The 21380-nt window shown below is 38.6% G+C and overlaps 1 protein-coding gene across 2 annotated transcripts in view; it reads right to left on the reverse strand.

Moving 5' to 3' along the window:
- Positions 1-12114, reverse strand: part of DCP1B (decapping mRNA 1B) — a 55007-nt gene extending 42893 nt beyond the window's left edge. The window contains exons 1-2 of one of the 2 annotated variants that reach the window (XM_023735709.1): positions 11880-11939; positions 5350-5390 (exon numbers count right to left, since the gene is read on the reverse strand). In XM_023735709.1, coding sequence (XP_023591477.1) covers positions 5350-5380 — 31 coding nt within the window. In that variant the 5' untranslated portion in view covers positions 5381-5390; positions 11880-11939. Of the gene's footprint in view, positions 1-5349; positions 5391-11879 lie in introns of both variants that reach the window. The other variant, XM_004381212.3, reaches the window with a different exon arrangement.
- Between the last annotated feature and the right edge of the window lie 9266 nt (positions 12115-21380).

Genomic DNA, 21380 nt, shown 5'->3' on the forward strand with positions numbered 1-21380 from the left:
GTTAAAGCTTGGCTGCTAACCAAAAGGTTGGCAGTTTGAATCCACCAGCCACTCCTTGGAAACCCTATGGGGCAGTTCTACTCTGTCCTATAGGGCCACTACGAGTTGGAATCGACTCCACAGCAATGGGTTTTGGTATATATATATCTTGCTTCCCTACCTAGGCTGGAAATTCGTTAAGGCAGAAAAGGTACCTACCTTCTTTTTAAATTACTGACAGACACTTTTAAAGAATCTTGGTTGTTAATATAGAGTGTACATCACAATTATATGAAGAAAATGTTCAGAGAAAATTTTAGTGTTGATACGAAATTGCAAGCTGCAAATCTCTTAGACAAATGATGCAACTCTGGTCAATCCAGTTGTGAGGAGGAGCTACGGTATAACTAAAAGTCTACGTACCTTAATGCAAAGACCAGATATTCTATTCCCTTCAGTATAAAGCAAACAGCTCCATGCATAAACTAGTATAAAAGCTTTTCTACATAAAAATGTGGCACTTAGTAACTTTTATTTTTCATTTCATTCAATGAACCTTCAATGCCTACTCTCTATCAGGCAGAAAGAAACCAAATTTTATATAGTCATTCAACTATGAAACTTCTGGTGACAGGTGAAACACCACGTGCTCACACACTGAAACTGAAACAAGCAGAACTCGGTTACTTCCTTTAAACTAGGGTTACCAAACCCACAGGAATAGTATCACGAGCAACAAGAAGAAAAGGCGTTTATATCTTTGTTTTATTTTACCTCTGTTTGATGCTGATAAAGAAGTAAAATATAGATTCTTGAATTACTACCACATGACCACTTACAAGATTGTCTTTTGAAACCTCCAATTTTAAAATTGATGGAAGGCAATCCTTGCCTAGCTTATTTTACCATGAGGTAGTGGTGGCAGACATATAATCAATACCAGAAATAATCATGATAATCATTTCAACTTAAATGCAAGGAAGAATGAAAATTTACTTCTGAAGAGCTCTGATAGACAGGGTCCCCTATAAGTGTCAAGTTCAGAAATCACCAGTGGGTGTCTCTATGAACCCTAATACAGGAAGGAAGACATGAGAGGAAACAAAGTACAGAAATAATTTTTAAAATGGAATTAGGTGTTTTTAAACAAGAATCAGAATTTGATTTGCCAAGTATTTCATTATCACAACAGGATCTCGCCTCTTTAATCGTATGGGTACTATACCAGTTGCCATCGAATCGACTGCAACTCATGGTGACCCCACGTGTGTCAGAGCAGAACTGCCCTCCATAGGGCTTGCAGTGGCTGATTGAAACCCTTCTTCTGAGCTGCCTCTGGGTGGACTCGAACCTCCAAACTTTCAGTTAGCAGCTGAGTGTGTTACACATTTGCACCACCCAGGGACTATAGCATCTCATAATTTATAAAACAGGCGCAGGGTATAAAGGTGTCGACTGATCTAAAGCAACTTCTGTGAGAGTGGTCAAAATACATTACTGGCTAGCTCCATTACCTGTACCAAAAACTTCCTTTAGATTTTTATGAGCTTTTGACCATTCTCTACTGAGCAAGGATCTCAATATATTAGAATCCGGTGTGTCTGGGTTTTGTTTTTGGTGAGGGGGGCTCCCATTCTTGAGAAGTCAGAATAGGGGAAGATATTAAGAGACAGGGAAGGATTTGTTTCTCAATTTAATGGTTTGTTTAACTGACAGCCCCACTAGGGGGTTGGAGTATATTAAGAAGTACTTGAAAATATAAATCTACATTTGGTTTGGGTACAAAAGAGAAAATACTTGCATAATTTGTTACTCTTTCATGCTCAAAAAAAAAAACCCACTAAAAATCCCTAAAATAAATCATTAATGCATATGAATACATCTTTTCTTTTACTTCTTAAAAGAATAATAATACTTACTGTTGTGAGAAATTAATGAGAATACATACTGTGTGTTTGGCTTTCTTTTTAGACGTCAAAATTCTCAAGAGTAGTCTATACTGAATAAACTCACTTGATGGCATGCTCTGGTGCATTTGGAATGTTTTGGAACATAATGTAGACTAATATATCCAATTATTCTTAGGCACTCCCACTGTTTTTCTGAAACTACTGGTGAATAAACTGACCTCCTGGTTACCTATTCTGATGGCCTTGCCAATCCATTCCTTTCATTCCACTCCCACTGCAGCCTCCACTTGAACAGACCTTCGTTCTCACTGCTAACCTCCCCCCGCACTTACACATATATACTGCCATCCTTCCTGCCTCTTTATACTGTTCTAGTTCTGCTTTTATCCTTTTGGCTGGATCTTCTCTGTATCCTTTGTTGTTGTTAGATTCCTTAAAGTCAGTTCCAGCTCATAGAGACCCTATGTACAACAGAACAAAACACTGCCTGGTCCTGCTCCATCCTCACAATTGTTGCTATGGTTGAGCCCACTGTTGCAGCCACTGTGTCAATCCATCTCGTTGAGGGTCTTCCTCTCTTTTGCTGACCCTCTACTTTACCAAGAATGAAGTCCTTTTCCAGGCACTGGTCCCTCTTGACAACATGTCCAAAGTACGAAAGACAAAGTGTCGTCATCCTCACTTCTAAGGAGCATTCTGGCTGTACTTCTTCAAAGACAGATTTGTTCATTCTTCTAGCAGTCCACGGTATATTCAATACTCTTTGCCAATACCATAATTCAAAGGCATCAATTCTTCTTCAGTATTCCTTAGTCACCGTCCAGCTTTCGAATGCATATGAGGCAATTGAAAATACCATGGCTTGGGTCAGACACACCTTAGTCTTCAAGGTGACATGTTTGCTTTTTAACACTTTAAAGAGGTCTTTTGCAGCAAATCTGCCCAATGCAATAGGTCGTTTGATTTCTTGACTGCTGCTTCCATGGGTGTTGATTGTGGATCCAAGTAAAATGAAATCCTTGACAACTTCGCTCTTTTCTCCGTTTATCATGATGTTGCTCATTGGTCCAGTTGTGAGAATTTTTGTTCTCTTTATGTTAAGGTGTAATCCATACTGAAGGCTATAGTCTTTGATCTTCATCAGTAAGTGCTTCAAGTCCTCTTCACTTTCAGTAAACAAGGTTGTGTCATCTGCATAATGCAGGCTGTTAATGAGTCTTCCTCCAATCCCGATACCTCATTCTTCTGGATACAGTCCAGCTTCTTGGATTGTCTGTATCCTTGCTGGCCCCTAAACCCAACCTTTAGCCCTTGACAGTTTCCTGTTTATACTCTCTCCTTCACAGAACTTTTTCTCTCGTAGTTTCAACTATTAATACAGATGACTACAAACTTCTATATCTCCAGCTCCAACTCGATCCTGAGTGGCTGGACATCTCCATTTGAAGGCCCTGCCATCACTTCAAAATAAAATTAATACTTATCCTCAAACCAGATTCTCAACTTCCTATCTTTCTATTCTGCTGGTAATTTTGTTATTCCCCTAGTCTTCCTTGTCCAAAATCTTCAATGTTATTTTTTAATTTCACCATTCCCTCTATACATGTAGTCTTTCAATAAATCTGTTCCTTTCCACTTCAGCTTCTAACATTCTAGTCCATACTCTCATCATCTCATATCTACTCCACTGCAATAATCTTCTCAATGTCCTCCCTAACTCTGATTTATTCTAGAACCAATGCATCCTCATAATGTTAATACTCTGATGTTCCCCATACATTCTGTCATAACTCTATCACTCCCCTGCTCATAAATCTTTGATGACTTCCTACTGCTAAGGGAATAAAATTCAGAATCCATATCTGCCATTTCAAACCCAGCAAAATCTCTTTACCTTCACTGCCAACTTCTAACCAATATAAACCCTTCGTACCAAAGAGTCATAGTCCTTACTGTCCCTTTAACATACTAGGTTCTATGCTTCTGCTTACACCATTCTTTCTAGTGAGACTGCCCTTCCCTCTCCTCTATGCAAGTTAAGTTCTCTCTTATTCCCGAGGCCCATATGAAGACCCATTATTTCTATAAAGACTTTCATAATCACAGCATTGCTTATAACCTATCAACTGGCATTTATGACAGTCTGTCTTGTATAGTGATTTATCTTAAATGTAAATGTATATATAAGAAAACATATATATATATATATAAATATATATATATATAACCTATCGTCATTGATTCTGACTCATAACAACCCTACAGGACAGAGTTGAACTTCCCCATAGAGTCTGGAAGGCTGTAAATCTTTATGGAAGCAGACTGTCACGTCTTTCTCCCACCGAGCAGCTGGTAGGTTCAAACCACCGACCTTTTCAGTTAGCAGCCAAGTGCTTAACCACTGTGTCACTAGGGCTCCATATATATACATATATATATATTTAGATATATACATAGATAGATACATTTAGATATATATAGATATATACAGATATATATATTTAGATACGTACATATATATTTATACACGTGTATTTCCTGTTTCCCCAATGAAATTGATAGCCCCATAAGGGTATGTACTAAAAAAAAAACAAAAACAAAAAAACAAAAAACAAACCATTGCCATTAAGTTGATTCCAACTCATAGTGAACCTACAGGACAGAGTAGAACTGCCCCACAGGGCTTCCAAGGAGCAGATGGTGGATTAGAACTGCTGACCTTTTGGTTAGCAGCCAAGGTCTTAACCACTGCACCACCAGGGCTCCAAGGGTATGTACTAGGCCTTTGTATTTCATCTTTGCACCTGCACTCAAGATGATAGACTTTAGCTATGACATTTTATGTGACTATTTATGTGAATAAAAAGTTTAGCTATTAAGATAATACACATACTATATGTCTTTGTGTGCTCATGATGTTAACAATATCTGATAAAAAGAAATTACTAAAAACATGAATTTATTAAATCTATACTAAAACATAGTCTATTAACTGGATGATGGAGGACTCAAAAACGTCTTCGATTCTGAATCACACTTCTTTAAAAAGCCAAGGGGTAGGGTAACCAATAAAACCTGTTTCCAAATACTGATTAAATAATCTAATATTCTCAAAAGTGTACCTCTAGCTCTTTGTCAACGAATTATATTCAAGACCTTTCTACCTTTCATTTGAATCACCAAAAGATAAATATTTAGTACCATTTTAAACATGATACAGTCAAAGATTTAAGTTCATCTATGCTGAGGTTTAAATTATATTGAAAGTAGCAGTCACCAGAATATACCAGGTGACATTACTCAGTATTTTCTTCCTTATGGCAACTAATAACATCAAACTAAGATTCAGTTCTTTTACTTCTCTTTGAAATAAAACCACACTTGAAGAACAGTGACACAACTAAGCTAAAATATTAATTCAAAGGTTGTTAGTTGTTTTATAAAAGTAAAATATTCTTACCTTGTATAAACAAATAGGGTTCCTTCCACATCAGTCTTCTCCTAAAAAATAAAATACACAACAAAATATGTATATTCTCTTCATTAACAGTAAAGATTCACAGAAGTTGGAGAACATAAATTTCTTATAGAACAAATAGGAATTATATTCAGATTCAAACAGAAGCTGCAGTGGGCCAAATATATGCAACATGAGGGATTATTTTTAGGAAAACGAGAAAGCAGTTTCTCTTCCATAATTGTGGCACTGCTGATTAAGCAGCAGGAAGCGGCTGTTCTCCTTTTGTCATTTACAAAATAAACCATCATTATCTCTCTTTACCAAATACAGGGATGGCAACACACCTCTGACTGAAACAATAAGAAAATAACTGAACGTGCTCCATGGATTTCATTAAAAAGAAGAGATTATAATAAGTGTGCTGCCTTTTCCTCCACCCTCTGAATTGGGTATATCGCAAGCTGCAGAAATCACTTGTGTCTGCATTTCATTATCTTTCTCTTTATTTTCTGGGTTCATTTTTCTCCTGCCATATCCTGTCACCTAGGAGAGCAGATGATCTGCCAATAACTCTGGTTGATTATTAGATGGAAGAAGGCAATGATGCTGTAAAGTTGTGAATCTGATGAATAAATCACCTACTTGGTGTGGAATATTTCGAGTCAAGTTTTGATCTAAGATCTTTGAAATAAAGTTAGACAGAAGTATTACCAAGCTAGGACTTGAGAAATTTGCCTGAGGGAGGTGGGAAAGTGAAAAATGATGGTTCAGTTAGTTCATTTGGCTAGGTTTCTTCTCTATATCTCCAAAGGCAAGAACCGAGGCCCTGATGAAAATGTTCATCAATACAATGTATACTAAAAACATCTAAGTACCCATTTGTTTGACTAACTAGTAATTAACCAGTTGCTGTCAAGTCAGTTCTGACTTATGGAGACCGCATGTGTGTCAGAGTAGAACTGTGCTCCATAGGGTTTTCAACGGCTGATTTTTTGGAAGTAGATTGCCAGGCCTTTCTTTCAAGGTGCCTCTGGGTGGACTTGAACCTACAATCTTCGGGTTAGCAAGTGAGTGTGTTAACCATTTGCACTACCCAGGGACTCCAAATATTAATTAGACTATTATAATTCAGAATTTAAAATTACTTTTCTTATTTACACAGTTTCATTTCAGCATACTACTTAAATCCCCAATATTTTATCATTAATTTCATTACCATAATCATTAAACATTTAAGTACTTTGTAATTTCGGTAAAAAATATATTAAGTAAAAAGAAGTAATATTTAAATAATTTTTTAAAGGCACACTAACAATTGAAAGCATAATCTTTTCACATGCTCAAGTACTCTGAGCAGTTTTCAGTGGTCCTCAAAGTGTAGTTCACAGATCAGCAGCATCAGCAGCACATGGAAACTTTCTGGAAATGCAAATTATCTGGCTCTATCCCAGACCTGGAGTCCCTTGGTGGTGCAACCGGTTAATAAGCTCAACTGCTAACCAAAAGGTTGGAGGTTCAAGTTTACTCAAAGGCACCTCAGAAGAAAGGCCTGGCAATCAACTGCCAAAAAATCAGCTATTGAAAATCCTATGGAATACAGTTCTACTCTGACACGCATGAGGTCACCATCAGTCAGAATCAACTGCACAGCAACTGGTACTGGTACCCCAGACCTACTGGACTGAGGGGGTAGCGCCCAGCAATTTGTGTTTTATTAAACCCTCCAGAGATTCCCATACATGCTAGTTTGAGAACCACTGCCTTAGTTCAATAACATATTCTCTGCCCATGGATCTATATTAGGAGTCATGAAAATAAAATCTGATACGGCCCAAACTATACCAAACTGTCATCAAACATTGTTTTTTAAGAATAAATGACTTTGGAAAACATCATTACTTATTAACAAGATGTTTACTCTCAAGATGTTAATTATTACAGAATATGCTACTAGAAAAAGACAATTCATAACAGTTAAAACAATTTTAGCCAGTATTTGTTGAATACATAAGCACAGGTAAAGTAAGGGTTTCTTAAACAGTTTCTTCATCCTTAAACTGTATTCACTATGACATTTGTATAAATCATTCCTGTGCACTGTGAAAAGTATCCTTATTTGCCACTGCTTTGAAAAATACCCCAAGTCAAAATGAAAAAAAAAAAGATTATTTCTTATCCTTTTATGCTAAAAAAAAAAAAATTTAATTCGTTCCTGTTGAAAAATCTATATCCTAGGTGCACTTTAAGCACTGAGAATTGTTTTAAACACAAACCACCACGGTATTTATTAATCATTAAGAAAATGGCCACTGCAGTCCAAAAAATGCCACCCAAACAAGCTAAGAATTTGTAGGCATTCCTAAAGTTTTACTGGTACAGATGGCAAGCATTTATTCGGCCACAATGCCTTTTAGAACATATTTGTAAAAGTGAAATATTTGGTATCATCCATTATATTAATGGATAACTGAAGCCAAAATACAGGTGATGAATCTAGGACTTTGAAGCCCCTAGGTGTGTGGTCAGGATCACCTGCTACCAAGCCAAACACTTCCCTCTGTTCCAGCATTTGCCTTTAGACTGCTTCATCTTACAGCTGCCCAAGCCGGATGTGTGTATGTACCAGCACACATAAAGCTAATACTTTCTGGCTTGTTTCTTTTTTTCCTTGATGAATAATAGAAGATTAATGTATTTTAATATTGAAAAATCTAGAATCATAAAATGTAAAACATATGCTTCTGGAATTATTCTCTTGCTCATAACAAGCAATTCTTATAATTGAGATGTTTCTCTAGCATTACACACAATAAATGTGCGTTTGTTCACAAAAAGAAATTGTGCTTCAGTGATTACAATAGGGGACTTGGAGTGAGATTCTCCCCAGAGCATACTGGGCTAATTAGCTTATTACTCTATGTCTCAGTTTCTCCACTGAAAAGAGATAACCAGTCTATACCACTCAGGCCTTTTGATGGAAAACAAAAACAAAAACACCACCATATTTCACGGTTCTATGACACCTAGATAAAGGGGGCTTTAGAAATGTAAATTGCTGTTCCCTTACAGCTGAGACAGCTGAAATCCATCCATTTTCCTAGTCCCACTACAGTTATCCTAGGGCAACCAGATATTTTTTTCTTTTTGTGCAAAACCCAGGGTTGGGGTATAAGGAATATTTAAAACAAGATTTTATTAGATCCTTCTAATGTTAGGGAAACTCTGGTGGCATAGTGGTTAAGAACTATAGCTGCTAACCAAAAGGCTGGCAGTTTGAATCCAGCAGGTGCTCCCTGGAAACTCCATGGGTCAGTTAGTTTGGTTAATGTTACATTATTTGTTTACAGTCCTGAGATATATACTTTAGCTTAATTTCTTAAAGTATGATTTCCTACCATACTCCATTATAAAATCTAACAAGTCCTAAAAAAATAAGCAGTTCAAAATTCAAAATAATAAAATGGAATATAAAATTATGCCGTTTTGTAAATTATTGGGACTGAACGCACTATTTGACACTTTTGAGACAACGCGAAGCAATCTACTGATTATTTTAAGTTAAAATAATGAAAAAAATGGGCCTCAATTTGTCCTTCTAAATCTGTCTCTCTCAATGGTAGCATCTGAGTCACCCGTGAAGCTTTTTTTTTTTTAACAAATATCAAATGCCTGAGCCACCTAGCCAGAGATTTTGATTTGGTGGCTTGCATATTTAAAAACACTGAGTGATCTTAATACACAGGTAAGTTAGAAAACCATTAGCCAGAAACAGGACACTAGTTACTCTGAGGAGAGTCTCTAAAGGTGAGTACTACTGACATTTTGGGCCAGATAAATCTTTGTTGTGAGGCCTGTCCTGGGCACTGTAGGATATTTGGTACCACCCCTGGCTTCTATCCTCTAGATGCCAGTATAACACCCACCCCCCAAACTGTGACAACCACCGTCTCCAGACATTGCCAAATGTCCCCTCAGGGGCAACTCTGGTTGAAAACCCCTGCTCTAAAGACTGAGAGATGAAATAATAAAATTTGCTGCTGTGGAGTCGATTCCGACTCATAGCGACCCTATAGGACGGAACAGAACTGCCCTAAAGGGTTTCCTAGGCTGTAATCTTCACAGGAGTAGATTACCAGGTCTTTTCTCCTGCACAGCGGCTGGTGGGTTTGAGCAGCCAACCTTTTGGTTGGCTGTAGAGCACTTAACCACTGCACCACCAGGGCTCTCGTCAAAATAATACGAGGGTCATATTCTTTAATTGAACATAGTTTTATTTCGTTTTGGAGTCCTTCCTGGCAATAGGGATAAAATTCCTATTCTATTCATGACGTAACCTTTCTTAATCCTTCTGTAAAGCAGCTCATTCTGTCTACCCTTCATTCCTAAGTCCTCCTCCTCTAAAGGTGTAAAGTCATTCTTCATCTATTTTCAGTGTAATGTGAATTCCTCTTCTTACATTTACCTGCCTTTCTACAAATACTTTCTCCTCCATTCTCAAGAAATGTTCTTTATATTTTTAGTAATCTTATGTTGAAAAGGCTCCATCCAGAGACCTCGAGTTGGTGGCATATGGAGACAGTGGTGACAATTTTTGTTTGCTCCCAGTACCTGTTCTGCAGCTGAACTAGGTCTCTCTTTTTCTGGCTATCACAGCCTTGAAGGTTAATACTTTGTTGAAAGAATGACCTTTTGCTGAATGAATTATGCCCTGTCTGAAAGCAACAAGTCAGGAAGCAGGAAAACATGAGTCCTATAAATAATGCATTGTGACACTTCTGCCTTTTGATGAGGCTTTAGTAGATGGACTTCACTGGGTGTCTAATAAACCTCCCCAGCTATTTTAACAGGTAACTATCACATGGATCCTGTCAAAAGCTTATAGGAAACAAATATTAATCAAGAGGAAGTCTCTTCTTTATGGTGTAACAATTTCTCAACATTCTCCACTCTATTCTAGTGTCAAATTGGGTTACAGAACTATGTATCCCTGATCCTTAACTCTCTACTACAGAATTTCCTTTACAGAACTATGACATCGTACTTTTGGCATTTTCTGTAGAGCAGTATAATAGCTATATGTAGACTATCTTTGTATTTTTTAATTGCCATTGAGGAGATTGTCCACTATGTTGCTCAGTGTCTTTTACATAAAGACCCAGGAGACAAATTCCTCTGAAAGCTAGGGAGAAACAACCTCTCTCCTGATCAAGTGGTATACTACATATCACGGAACAATGAATATTAAAGAACTCTCCATGATTTCCTTTTTGGTTTAGCTACTAAGAAAGCAGAGCCAAATTCTTTAACCTATTTCAGTAAATTTCTTTAGTTAAGAACTTTGGGCAAATCTATTCTCTTCCTCTCGCATTTTAGGACTTGTCTTTTTATTTTTGTGCTAATTATTTTAATTTTTTTAAAAATAAGTTTTATTACAGGCTACTAAAAGATCTATATTGAGAAAAGTAGGCCATATAAACCAATGTTTATGGGTATTAAAAAGTACAGATTTGTTCAATATGGGTACTTTCCTTCCTTAAATTTTGGTGTTTGTTAATGACTTGGAGAATACTGATATTAAAAAAATTCATCTGAGATCCATTCATCCAGGCTCAGTTCTTTATACTGTTTTGTAATTTACTGAAAGTAATTGGTAGGTGGTTCTATAATGGATGGCTGGATATTATCTGGGACATAAATCGCTGTGAGGAAAGAAGGAAAAAAATACATCTCTCTGCATTCAAGTGGGTAGGTTACAAAAACAAATGCAGCAATTCCTGCAACAGGACACCTTGAGTGTCTTATGCTCCCCTCCTAATTCTGAGGAAATTATATTTCATTCTATTAATATTTCTTGGGGCTCTGCTTTCAGAACATAAAAATAATTTGGCTCCCAAATGTACTCAAATATCAAACTTATCTTGGTCTTGGTGGACTCTGGTGTAATAATCTTCCCAAGAACGCTAGCTTCCTTCTAACTGTTGAACCCACCCCATCGTCTTTTATTTCCTGACGCTTGCGCTTAGTGTATTACCTGAGTTTACAACTTCAGATTTCTCCCCTCTATCAAGGTTTGATTTCTCTTTGCCCCATCTAAGACTGACATTCCAGAACCAGAACGCTCCACTTTTATTCGTCCCCTGTCCCTGCCTCCTCTAGTCACTTTTACTTAACAAAATTCTGCTTTATTTTCTGGGAGTCCATCAGTCTTCTGGCCTCAAGGAACCAGATCCTTTATTTCCTTCAGCTCTCAGGGTCCCGTACCCGATCGATCTGGTCTCCCAACTTGGGATACCTCAGATATCTCCGTCTTTTCCCCAACTTCAGGTGGTTTCACATATCGGCCAGCCCTTCCCCCAATCCCTCGGGCCCAGGGCTCCTGTTTTCCACAACTTTGCTCTCAGGTCCCCGATCCGCCGCCATCCACAGGCGCAGCGTCTCCTCCCCCTCACCAGGACCTCGCGCCCGGGATCTGACGACCCCCCAATCCCACCCAGCCCGGGTCTGCACGGCCCCGTCGCGTCAGCACGCACCCACTCGTTGGCCCGATGGCCGAAAGTGTACAGAGCCACCTGGCTGGCCACGTCCACGATGCGGTTGATATAGGGGTCGTGGCGCTGCAGGGCCGCTAGGCTGATGTCGCGCCCCTTCCCGACCAGGCCACCCGCCGCCGCCATCTTCCCTCCCTCCCGGACATCAACACTGGCTTCTCGGAAGCCACTCTCAATTGATCACAGAACGAGCGAGCTGCCTAGCAAGCGAAAACACCCCGAATAGAAGAATAGAAGTCCGGGGAGGCCTTCCTTTTTCAGCCATTCCTCCCGCCCGCGGACGGAAGACATTACTAATCGATGGCGGCGCTCCTTTCCCCCTGAGGATCGTTGCCACTGGCAACGACAAGCCTAAGCTAAGCCTCTGAATCCGTATTTTTTACCCTCTGAGAGCGATTTCTTCCAACTTGAGCTTTTGAGCTGTACACGCGGTAGAATTTACCTCTTGGATGTGTTCGACGCTTTGACATTTCTTTCCCTTGGCACTTCAGTGATCAAATCTATAATCATAAATAAGCCTCAAGCGTGAATAACTCAGAAGGGAAAGAGAACTGTGATTTCTTTCTGCGCGAACACCCAGTGGTTCTCAAATTGTGGTCTATAGAACCCTTAGGAGGTTCCTGAGAGTGACCCTTTCAGGGGTTCTGCAAGGGGAAAACAATGCTAAGCCATTATTTGACTTTTTCACTGTGTTGACACAAAAGCAACGGTAGGTTAAAGTGCTGGTCCTTTAGCATGAAAATCAAAACAATGGCACCAAACTGTACTAGTAATCAACGTATTCTTCACTGCCATACATATGCAGGAAAAAAGCCAGTGGCACTTAAAAATGTTCTTGATAGTAAAAAATTTTAATTTCATTAAAGCTTAACCCTTGAGTATGCTTCTTTTTAATATTCCGAGCGGGGAAAAAATGGAAAGAACGCATAAAGAACTTCTGCATACCAAAGTATACAGCAAAACCTGCAAAAGCCATAACCTGTCAGGCAGAAACCTCTCACGGAAGGAAAACTAAAGTATTTTCCACTAACAGAGAGCGATAGAAAGTTTGCAAGACTGCACCCTGTCAGAGGTGGAAAACTTGTGAGACCCAGAGAAACAAGGCAGTCCTGTGGAGTTCTGGCTCTCACAGGTTTCACTGTAATTGTCTCCAGGAAAAGCACTCCTGTGCTTGTTTGAGTTGCAAGCTAAACTAGCCATTTTTTTCACCAACACTATTTTTACTTGAAAGACAAACTATGGTTATTTTAAATGTAATAAAATGTGTCAACATTTGAAAGATCTGCTTAACTCAATGAACCAATATTTTCCAAATGACCAATGTATCTATAATGTTACATCGTCATGCATGGGTAAAATACCCACTCAAGGAAAAGGTAGACTAATGGATTTTAACATAGCAGAGTAGGAAAAGTTAATAGACAAGTTTCAAGTAACACATTATAACTATCCTTTGAGAAATTATCAGTTGGTCAAGTTTTGATTCATTATCAAATATTCAGTTATCTGAAAAGACTATTAAAATACCCATCTCTTCTCCAACTACATATCTGTGTGAGGCCAGAGTTTTCTTCATCTACCATATTTTTTAAAATAACACGCCCACACATATAACGTGCATAGCATGCCTAGGAAAATGATGCGTGTGGGAGTTGCATGGTTGACAAAAAACGTATAACACGTGTGTCATTTGCATAAAATATGATACCTCAAAACAACATATAGCAAAGCAGAGGCAGACATGAGAACCCAGTTGTCTTTTATTAAGCCAGCCATTAAAGAGATTTACAAAATGTAAAATAATGCCACTATTCTTATTAATTTTTTTTTCTTTTGGAAAAAAAATCACTATTTTCATTAAAATAGGTTATTTATATTTACATTTAATAGCTTTATTATTGTTATTTTAAAATGAATGAGTGAATTTTTTAAAGCTCTCATCTTTATTTTCTAATATAATAATATAGATAAATATAATAAGCTACCTAAACAAACCAAAAAAGAATTGATATGTTTGAATTAAGGTGTTGGTGAAGAATACTGAATACACCATGAACTGCCAGAAGAATGAATAAATCAGTCTTGGAAGAAGTACAGCCAGAATGCTCCTTAGATGTGAGGATGGCAAGACTTCGTCTCACACACTTTGGACATGTTATCAGGAGGGACCAGTCCCTGGAGAGGAATATCATGCTTGGTAAAGCAGAGGGTCAGCAAAAGAGAGGAAGACGCTCAACAAGATGGATTGACACAGTGGCTGCAAGGATGGGCTCAAACATAGCAACAGTTGTAAGGATGCACAGGACCAGACAGTGTTTCATTCTTTGTGCATAGGGTCTCTGTAAGTCAGAAGAATCAACTCCACGGCACCTAGCAACAACAGCAACATAAACAAAAGCTCTTTGGGAGGGGGTCCTCAATAATTTTTAAGACGTAAAGGGGTCTTGAGACTAAAAAGTTGAGAACCACTGATCTAAACCATTTCTTCACTGCTGAATGTTACATCAGAACGACTGTGCAGAAATCCTATGTCACGTTTATAAACTCTTAACCACACTTGATACAGATCTATCATAGCTATGTCACATGTGGCCTCTCAAAGCAGTTGCCTAAATAAATTGCAATATAGTCATTGCATTCACAATTTTAATTTCATTAACTTTTTGGTTAAGCTCCATTTTGAATTTCTAGTCCTATCGACTCCAAGCCTATTTCCTAATGAGAGAGAATACAGCAGTGGCTTTCAAAGTTTTTTTGACTGAGGCTCATTTGCAGAACCAGAACATATATTTATAGATGATATTATAACTACAACAAAGATTCCATGAAATAATGCTGTGATAACGGTTTTATATATATATGTATATTCTGTTTTTTCAAATGCTAGTTGTGGATCCGCTAAATTGATTTCATGACCAACTAATGGGGTGTGACCTACAGTTTGAAACTGCAGGTGTAGCAACTGTGCAAAGCTGAGTAGACAAATTCCGGTATTAGTCCCCTAGCTTGTTTCCAGAATTACCGAGTTCTCTTTGCTCTTGATCACATACTACTAAAAGCAAACTAAATTTGTCATATGGGCGGTGGAGAATTTTTGGCTAACTCTTAAGCTAGTCTGACCGTCTCACTTGATAAACTCCTCTAATTTTGATTATTCAGCATGAACCCACAGATTCAATTTTGCGTTTCCGTAGCACATAGAATGGAACACTTATTTTCCTTAGCTTCTGCCCCTTAAGTTCCATGAACCTTGTACAAGATCGTTCTCCTCGTAGTTTTTAAGTTGTTCCATCTTTAAAGTGTAAACAACAAAACTTGCCCCCAAATTGCTTTGAGCTAAAAGAGAAGGTGGGTGATACATGGGGCTCATTATCATATCTTAAATATTCATAAATCAAAAATGCTCTGCAGCAAAAAAAAAAAAAAAAAAGCCCTATCACAATCACAAAGCATTTATTGAGAGCCCACTGGATGAAATTCATTCAACCGTTCTTCAAATTTTATTGTTCCTTGTTGTGTCTGTGCTGAGATTACAGTCCATGTCATTCCCAGTCCCTGCTCTCAGGAGTGAGTACAATGATTGGTAGATACACATATGTGAACAATACACCAATATGATTCTTAGTAAAGAAGGTATTTTTTTTTCTTGTTTAGAATTAATGAAGGAAACAGCCCATCTTCTGTTTCTATCTTCTTGTAGCTGAACTGTTTGCTTCCAAATATCTTGCCCATTCCCATCTCTGTCCTTTTGCCCATTTGTCCCCTTCCCCTGGAATGACCTTTTCTTGGAAAGCTCACCTACTACCTCCCTCTTCCATACAATCCTTCCTTCCCATGAAATCTCAGTGCACTCTGTTGCTGTTTTGCTTGTGGTACTTGACTCATTTTCTCCTAAATTATAGCAATATATTTAATTTGTTACATATATTTTTCCCACTCCTAAAAAGGATAACCCCCACACGTCTGTCAGTTTGTCGTACTGTAGGGGCTTGCATGTTCCTGTGATGCTGGAAGCTATGCCACCAGTATTCAAATACCAGCAGGGTCAGCCATGGTGGTCAAGTTTCAGCTGAGCTTCCAGACTAAGACAGAGTAGGAAGAAGGACCCAGTAGTCTACTTCTGAAAAGAATTAGCCAGTGAAAACCTTATGAATAGCAGCGGAACATTGTCTGATATAGTGCCGGAAGATGAGCTCCCCCAGGTTGGAAGGCACTCAGAAGACAACTGGGGAAGAGCTGCCTCCTCAAAGTAGAGTCGACCTTAATGACATGGATGGAGTCAAGCTTCCGGGACCTTCATTTGCTGATGTGGCACGACTCAAAATGAAAAGAAACAGCTACAAACATTCAATAATCGGAACGTTGAATATATGAATGTAGGATAATTGGAAATTGTCAAAAATGAAACAGAACACATAAACATCGATATCCTAGGCATTAGTGAGCTGAAATGGACTGGTACTGACCATTCTGAACTGGTCTACTATGACAGGAATAACAACTTGAAGAGAAGTGGCATTGCGTTTTTCATCAAAAAGAACACTTCAATATCTATCCTGAAGTACAACACTGTCAGTGATAGGATAATATCCATACACGTACAAGGAAGACCAGTTAATATGACTATTACTCAAATTTATGCACCAACCACTAAGGCCAAAGATGAAGAAACTGAAGATTTTTACCAACTTCTGCGGCCTGAAATCCATCAAGCGTACAATCAGGATGCCTTGATAATTACTGGTGATTGGAATGCAAAAGTTGGAAACAAAGAAGAAGGATTGGTAGTTGGAAAATATGGCCTTGGTGATAGAAACAATGCCAGAGATCGTATGACAGGATTTTGCAAGACCAAAGACTTCTTCATTACAAATACCTTTTATCAACAACATAAATGGCAACTATACACGTGGACATAGCCAGACAGAACATAGGGATCAAACTGACTACATCTGTGGAAAGGGATGATGGAAAAGCTCAATATCATCAGTCAGAACAAGGCCAGGGGCCGACTGCAGAACAGACTGTCAATTGCTTATATGCAACTTTAGGTTGAAGCTGAAGAAAATTAGAACAAGTCCATGAGAGCCAAAGTACGACCTTGAGTATATCCTGCCTGAATTTCGAGACCATCTCAAGAATAAATTTGACATGTTGGACACTAATGACCGAAGACCAGACGAGTCTTGTCATGACATCAAAGACATCATACATGAAGAAAGCAAGAGGTCATTTAAAAAAAAAACCAGGAAAGAAAGAAAAGACCAAAATGGATGCCAGAAGAGACTCTGAAACTTGCTGTTGAATGTTGAGTAGCTAAAGCAAATGGAAGAAATAATGAAGTAAAAGAGCTGAACAGAAGATTTCAAAGGGCGACTCAAGAAGACGAAGTAGAGTATTATAATGACATGTGCAAAGACCTGGAGTTAGGAAACCAAAAGGGAAGAATTTCTCAAGTTGAAAGAACTGAAGAAAAAGTTCAAACCTGGAGTTGCAATACTGAAGGATTCTATGGGGAAAATATTAAACGATGCAGGAAGCATCAAATGAAGATGGAAGGAATACACAGAGTCACTATACCAAAAAGAATTGGTCAACGTTCAGCTATTTCAGGAGGTAGCATATGACCAGGAACGGACTGTAGTGAAGGAAGAGGTCCAAGCTGCACCGAAGGCATTGGCAAAAAACAAGGCTTCAGGAATTAAAGGAATACCAGTTGAGATGTTTCAACAAACGGCTGCAGTGCTGGAAGTGCTCACTCGTCTATGCCAAGAAATTTGGAAGATGGCTACCTGGCCAACTGACTGGAAGAGATCCATATTTATGTCTATTCCAAGGAAAGGTGATCCAACCGAATGCAGAAATTATCAAACAATATCACTAATATCACATGCAAGTAAAATTTTGCTGAAGATCCTTCAAAAGCAGCTGCAACAGTACATCAACAAGGAACTGTCAGAAATTCAAGCCAGATTCAGAAGAGACGTGGAACCAGGGATATCATTGCTGATGTCAGATGGATCCTGGCTAAAAGCAGAGAATACCAGAAAGATGTTTACCTGTGTTTTATTGACTATGCAAAGGCATTTGACTGTGTGGATCATAACAAATTATGAATAACATTGCGAAGAATGGTAATTCCAGAACACTTAATTGTGCTCACGAGGAACCTGTGCATAGATCAAGAGGCAGTTGTTTGAACAAAACAAGGGGATGTTGCGTGGTTTGAAGTCAGGAAAGGTGTGCGTTGGCGTTGTATCCTTTCACCTTACCTATTCAATCTGTATGCTGAGCAAATAATCCGAGAAGCTGGACTATGTGAAGAAGAACTGTGCATCAGGATTGGAGGAAGACTCATTAACAACCTGCATTACGCAGATGACACAACCTTGCTTGCTGAAAGTGAAGAGGACTTGAAGCACTTACTGATGAAGATCAAAGACCACAGCCTTCAGTATGGATTACACCTCAACGTAAAGAAAACAAAAATCTTCACAACTGGACCAATAAGCAACATCATGATAAACAGAGAAAAGAGCGAAGTTGTCAAGGATTTCATTTTACTTGGATTCACAATCAACACTCATTGAAGCAGCAGTCAAGAAATCAAAAGACACATTGCATTGGGCAAATCTGCTGCAAAAGACTTCTTCAAAGTGTTGAAAAGCAAAGATGTCAATTTGAAGACAAAGGTGCGTCTGACCCAAGCCACGGTGTTTTCAATTACTTCATATGTATGCAAAAGCTGGACAATGAATAAGGAAGATCAAAGAAGAATTGACGCCTTTGAATTACAGTGTTGGCGAAGAATATTGTATATACCATGAACTGCCAAAAGGACGAACAAATCTGTCTTGGAAGAAGTACAGCCAGAATATTTCATTGGGTTGTACGTAGGGTCACTATGAGTTGGAACTGACTTGACGGCGCCTAACAACAACAACAACAACGAAAAGGATAAAAAAACTAAGAGTCGCTGTAATTAAAAGAGAAGAGAATTGTTACAGGAAACCTAGGCTCTCGCCTTCTCCACTCTGAGTTCCCTGTTTCCATTCATCCAGTTTTCCTGTCCCTTCCTACCTTCTCATCTTTGCACTTGGGCTGATGTGCCGATTAATTTCATATACGTGATAGAACCACGAAGCACATTTCTCACGTGTGTTATTGTTGGCCCTGTAGACCTGTCTAATCTTTGGCTGAAGGGTGCACCTCAGGAGTGACTTCAGTACTGAGTTAGGGCCATGCTTTCGGGGTTTCTCCAGTCTCTGTCAGACCAGCAAGCCTGGTCTTTTTGTGTGTGTGTGAATTTGAATTTTGTTCTGCATTTTTCTCCCACTCTATCCAGGACCCTCTATTGTGATCCGTGCCAGAGAAGTTCTGGCATAATAATTTAAAAACATAAACACACAGTCTGCTTTATTAATCTCTTACCATTATTGGATAAATAACCTCTAAATTTGCATTCGTCCTATAGTAAAATGTGTTAGAATGGAGGTGAAGAGAGAAGCTTCTAGAACATCCCTAAGAGTTTGTGATTCTAAAATGACTCTGACAGCCTCTGATGCTCTGCTTGTGCCATCTGTATAAATTGCCCTTTTTGCTAAGAATTTTATTCCAAAGGATGACAGAAGTGAAGCGTTAACTCCCTCTTTCCCAGTGGAGGGAAACAGTTTGAAACTGTGGATTCAGTTGTTCTCAATGCATGGTTCATTTCTTTTCTTTTTTTTTTTTAAGCGGCAAAGCACAGTAGGAAAAGACATTCCTTGGATCAGGAAACTAGTTTAACCTTTTTACGTCTGTGTGACCTTCAACAAGTGTCCTCACGTGTAACTTGGAGATGATATTATCTGCCTTATTGACTTAATGTGGTAAATGAGATCAAATGAGACAATGTGCCTGAAAAAGCTTTGCAATCTGTAAAACATTCTACAAATGAAAAAGACCCCTATTAATATCATTATCATCATTATTTTCATCATCATCACTATTATTATTTCTAACAGAAGTCCAGAAAGGATCATTTTAATGCAGTTACCCAGCAAAGGCTCGAATCATCTCAACGAAGTCCTGCAGAAGTTTCTCAGGATAGTTCATTCCCAATATTTTTATAATATGGAGGATTTGGGCTAAAACATACTTATTTGTCAGCAACTTCACAGAGGAAGAAATGATATAGGAGGCATAGTCCTGTGTTCCAGGGATTAAGGGATTAAGGCTTGAAGCAATCATTTGGGAGATTTGGAGTAGAATGAGAAGGGGCAGACATGGGTAAAGATTGGGGAATGTGGGGAAGGAAGGACCCTTAGGGTGGACCTTAGCTAGGATAAAGGTAACCAGTTGTTGCTATTGAGCTAATTCAAACTCATGTGACCCCATGTATTCCAGAGTAGAACTGTGCTCTGTAAGGTTTTCAATGACTGATTTTTCCAGAAGTAGATAGCCAGGCCTTTCTTCTGAGGTGACTTTGGATAGACGAGAACTTCCAACCTTTCAGTTAGCAGCCAACCATTTGCCCTTACCAGGGACTCCCTCACATTTAACTAGGTGTGTGCTATCTGATTCATAATAATAACACTAAGATGATACAGGAATGACCTATATGATTATTCGAATTGAGCAATTACGGAATTCATGGTTCTGAGCAAGTCACTTCACTTCTCCGTAGAATGAACAGGTTGAATTAGAAAGAGCACTTCCCATCTCCAAATTCTGTGGTTCTTTATTGAACTACTTCTGTTCATATCAAGCACAGCTCTCTTTACAAACATGTAGACGAGCTAAAAAACAGTAATGAATAATCTGTTTAAGGAAACATACCACATTGAAATGAGGTCAGAGTAGCAACCCGTTAAGGATTTATATCAAAATTGAGAGCTAAATACTTTTATCAAGAAAGAGAATGGCATTTTTTTCTTTCATTTACTGTGTTCTATCATTCTCAAAGGAAGTAGTTACTATTAGGAGGGAGGAATATTTACCCTCACCACCCTTTAGGGCGAGCATGTACCTTTCTCTTGATCCCTGCCTCCTGCCAGGGTTGATTAGCTCTCTCTGCAGATTTTTAATCTAGGTGAAACGCATATTTCCAATTATCTGTGATGACTGACATGACAGTCAATAAGAAGCAGTCTGGAAACAGTGCCATGGACTCCTGGGTGGAATGTGTTTGAAAATCTTCTAATTACTTGTTACTATTATAACCTGCCATGTCAGCTTTTCACTTTGTGGTTGATTTTTCTCTTTTTTAACTGATGCACCAAGCCCCAGAGGAAATTGAACTGCAAAATATTGTGCCGGACTAAAGTCCAAGGTGAGAGGTTTTGGAAAATTAACGCACCCACTGATGACGAGTTGATTCCGATTGATAGTAACCCTGTAGGACAAAGTAGAACTGCCTCATAGGGTTTCCAAGGCTGTAAATCTTTACAGAAGCAGACTGCCACATCTATTTCACACGGAGTGGCTAGTAGGTTTGAACCATCT

Source organism: Trichechus manatus, unplaced genomic scaffold (genome assembly GCF_000243295.1).
Source record: "Trichechus manatus latirostris isolate Lorelei unplaced genomic scaffold, TriManLat1.0 scaffold00081, whole genome shotgun sequence".
NCBI lineage: Eukaryota > Metazoa > Chordata > Mammalia > Sirenia > Trichechidae > Trichechus > Trichechus manatus.